This window comes from Erithacus rubecula, assembly GCF_903797595.1.
Source record: "Erithacus rubecula genome assembly, contig: scaffold_242_arrow_ctg1, whole genome shotgun sequence".
Taxonomy (NCBI): Eukaryota; Metazoa; Chordata; class Aves; order Passeriformes; family Muscicapidae; genus Erithacus; species Erithacus rubecula.
This window is the reverse complement of record NW_027636080.1, coordinates 72,101-76,267: the sequence shown is the minus strand read 5'-3', so window position 1 is coordinate 76,267 and position 4,167 is coordinate 72,101. Positions and strand designations below refer to the sequence as shown.

At 53.2% G+C, this 4,167-nt stretch overlaps 1 protein-coding gene across 1 annotated transcript; it reads right to left on the bottom strand.

The window, feature by feature from the left end:
* Positions 1 to 1,478: 1,478 nt before the first annotated feature.
* On the bottom strand, positions 1,479 to 3,241 carry LOC306815824 (olfactory receptor 14I1-like; the record flags this gene model as incomplete). Its single annotated transcript, XM_079332354.1, has 2 exons — positions 1,479 to 2,345; positions 3,209 to 3,241. 2 exons carry the CDS (start codon positions 3,239 to 3,241, stop codon positions 1,479 to 1,481), a joined length of 900 nt encoding a protein of 299 aa, XP_079188480.1.
* Between the last annotated feature and the right edge of the window lie 926 nt (positions 3,242 to 4,167).

Below are 4,167 nucleotides of genomic sequence, written 5' to 3'. Positions count from 1 at the left end.
TCTCAAGCTCCTCCTCACTACCCAGAACAGGGAGGCCCACACCCAGACACACCAGCCCAGATGTGCTCTCCTGGCCTGTGGTGCCTCTGGCAAGGGAGCAGCATGAGGCACTGCAGAACCCTGCAGACAATTCCTGAAGCACTTGTAGGATCATCCCGCTCCTCAAGGGATGCGTTTCATGGTGCCAACTTAAGAACTGAAATGAGAAGTGCAGCAATAGAGGAAAGGGCAAAGAGGGATGGGCAGTTTGCAGGGGAGGGGACACGGATGGGCAAGAGGTGTAAATGTGGATCAGGAAAGAAGAAAGAAAGGAAAATTGAAGCAGAGGAAATGCTCAGGGCTGTGTGGGGGTGGCTACAAGGCAGCTGTGACTCTGAGCAACAACATCTGCAGTGGGACAGAAAACTCACAGCTCATGGAAACAAACTTTCTGGCTGACTGCAGAGATCACAACAAACCTGAGTGGTTTTCCCCCTGAGCTCCAGCCCTTGCTGGCCCCAGTGGCTGATGGCATTTGTGCTCACTCAGCTCCATCTCCCCACAGCAGCACCATGAGGGTGCTGATGCCTGCTCTGTGCAGTGCAAACAGGGGCTTCTGAGCCAGTGCTGCCGTGTCTGTGCCTGCAAGGATGTGGCACCTGTGTGAGCTGGGGGAGAGGCCAGGGCTGCAGAGGGGGGATGTTGTTGGCAGCTGCATGAGGACATTCTGGGATGCTGCCCTGGGCTGTCCAGCACAGTGGGGATGGATCAGCCCCTGCTCTGCTGCTCCTTGCCAGGGTCTCCCCCTTGCAGGGACCTTGCAGAGCACCAGCCATGCTGTTTGCCCCCAGCCTGCTCATGGCCAGCCTGGGGCTGCTCACAGGGGTTTTCTCTGCTCAGCATTGGCCTGGCCAACTGTTCTGGAGAGAGCCTGGGCAAGGAGCCTGGAGCCCCCAGGCCCTGCCCTGAGGCATCAGCACTGCCCCAGCAGTGCCCATGGCCTGTCCCTGCTGCAGCCCCAGCACTGCCACCCCCAGGGCTGTGCCTGGCCCTGAGAGCACTCAGGCCCTGCAGCAACACAAGCGGCAGGAGAGCAGCGGGGCAGTGGCACGGATGCAGCACTGGTAACACCAAGTGCTGCTGCTGCTGGGCACAGCTGCTGTGCCAGCACTGATCTGCCGCAGCTCTGCACACAGACATTGCTGCTGCAGCTCCAGAGAAGAGAACAGAAAGGGCGTCTCTGGAGGAATCTTTGCTAGCACATCTTTTTTCTTCATTGAAAGCCTCTGAGAGCACAGTTCCTTATTGAAACAGTCTGTAGATTTCAGTTTATTTGTAGTGAAACAGAAAGAGAAATGGCACAAAAAATGACCTTTATTTGTGGATGATATTTAAAAACTAAAATGACAAAAAAAAAAAAAATAAAGCCTGCAAGCAGCCATTAAAGTGTTATTATAATTTAATTTTTTGCAAGTGATTTTCAGAAAGTGGCAACCAAGTTAATGTTTCTGAAATTGTTTAGTGATCAGTCTCCACACTTCAGCCTTGAGCTCCTGGTTCCTCAGGCTGTAGATGAAGGGGTTCAGGGCTGGAGGCACCACCGAATACAGAACTGACACTGCCAGATCCAAAGATGGCGAGGACATGGAGGGGGGCTTCAGGTGAGCAACTGTGGCAGTGCTGATTAACAGGGAGACGACAGCCAGGTGAGGGAGGCAGGTGGAAAAGGCTTTGTGCCATCCCTGCTCAGAGGGGATCCTCAGCACAGTCCTGATGATCTGCACATAGGAGAAAACAATGAACAGGAAAAGCCCAAACACTAAACAGGCACTAAGAGCAATGAGCCCAACTTCCCTGAGGTTTGAGGCTGAGCAGGAGAGCTTGAGGATGTGTGGCAGTTCACAGAAGAACTGGCCCAGGGCATTGCCCTGGCACAGGGGCAGGGAAAATGTATTGGCCGTGTGCAGCAATGAATAGAGAAAGCCACTGGCCCAGGCAGCTGCTGCCATGTGGGCACAAGCTCTGCTGCCCAGGAGGGTCCCGTAGTGCAGGGGTTTGCAGATGGACACGTAGCGGTCGTAGCACATGACGGTTAGGAGAAAATACTCTGCTGAGATGAAGAACACAAAGAAAAAGACCTGAGCAACACAACCAGAGTAGGAGATGTTCCTGGTGTCCCAGAGGGAATTGTGCATGGCTTTGGGCACAGTGGTGCAGATGCAGCCCAGGTCAGTGAGGGCCAGGTTGAGGAGGAAGAAGAACATGGGGGTGTGCAGGTGGTGGCTGCAGGCTACGGCGCTGATGATGAGGCCGTTGGCCAGGAGGGCAGCCAGGGAGATGCCCAGGAAGAGGCAGAAGTGCAGGAGCTGCAGCTGCCGTGTGTCTGCCAATGGCAGCAGGAGGAATTGGCTGATGGAGCTGCTGTTCGACATTGCTTCAATATGGCGATGGGAGACTGTTGAAAGGAGACATTGACAAGTTTGGGATCAATCAACGTCTTTGATTCAATCCTATGGGATTATTTTAGGGATTCCCTTACAACAATTTCTATTCCTATGTGGTTAACTTCAGTAAACATTTCTATTTTGAGCTCAGGTTTCTGCTGCTGAGTTCCTGCCCCATCTTAGCATTCCTCTCAGCCTGAATACTGGGGAGTCCAGAGGGAAAACTGGGCTACCTCTTCCCCAGTGCAGTCAGACATGCAGGACCCACACAGGGACCCTTTACTTATTACACCTCTCTCTATTTAAGGAGGACTGAAGGTGAAAAATGCTTGAAAAATAAGTGGAATTTTTAAAGACTCCAGCAAAAAATCATTTTCTCCAAACCATCCTCTTTTTCCCATGCAACTAGACAGAGAGGAAGATCCAGGGCTGATCTGGTTCTCTGCTGCCTGCAGTTGTGCCTACTGGGAGCTCTTTCTCTCTATCCAAGTCTTGTCCCTGACAATGCTCTCAGAGCCCACCACAGCCCTGGGGGCTCAATTCTGCCCTTCACATCCCTCCCAGCACAGGGAACTGCCCAGGGGCATCTCCCTGGCAGCAGGGCCTTAAGGGCAGCTCAGAAAAACTGAGATGCTTCAAGCCAAGGTGCTGCTGCTGCTGTCTGTAGTCAGAGGAGGCTGAGGAGGCACTTTGTGAGGGGGATCTGAGACAGATCTGCTGATCCCTAGTGGGAGAGTGCAGGAGTCTCAGCGACAGAGAAACACCTGGCAGCCCCTTTCCCTTACCTTTAGGACAAAGCTGAGAGCAGCCCTGGCCATGCAGTGCCATCTGCACAGCAGGAGGAATCTGCCCTGATGGGGGTCACTCCTTCCACATCCAACTTCTCCCCACAGTCCATGGGGAGCTGCCAGAAAGGCTGAGAGCTGTCCCTGGCAGGTGGCACATGCCCTGAACTGGCCAAGAGCCCTGAGAGCTACAGGAGCTGCTCTGCAGGACAGCCCTGGGCAACCCTGGCTGCAGCCCCAGCTTCATCCCTGCAGCTGTCCCTGGCAGCAGGAGCCATCCTACCCTGTCCCTCTGAGAGTGCCCAGGGCAGCCCTGCTCTGCAGCACATCCTCCTCCTGCTGTGCCTCAGAGAAACTGGGAGAGTCCTCCTGACACATCCCACAGGCTGTGGGCTATGCTGGCTCCAGGAGACCCCTCCAGGAGCACAGGGGACATTGCCCTGCACCCAGAGACTCACCATGTCAAGGGCTGTGGAAATGCTTCCCGAAGTGAAGTCTCAGCTCAATGTCTTCCCAATCCTAATTGCCTTTAGCCTGTCTGTGCTTGGCTCCTGTCCCCTCAGTGCCTGCAGGCAGTGCCCTCAGCCCTGATGGGCTTGGAGAGGAGCAGCTTCTCAGCAGAAATGTCTTTTTGAAGCTTTTCTTGGTTGCCATTATCTCCCTCTGTGCCAGGAGACACAACACAACGACTTTGATGACCCTCTCAGGAATTTGGTCTTCTTAAAATTAGATTCAGTCCCTGAGAGTATGTTTTTCAAAAATCCTCTCAAGAACTCACAATTAGATTGAAACTTGAAAGTTTCTTGAACTTTTAATGGGTCTCACTGAGAGACAGGACTGAGAAAGTTCCCCAAGGTACCAGATAGAGCAGAACAATGGAGGCACTGGTGACAGTTAGGAACAAGGAAAGTAAAGGTGTCTCTGACAAAAATTTAGTAAAATTTTTACCATGCCTGTGA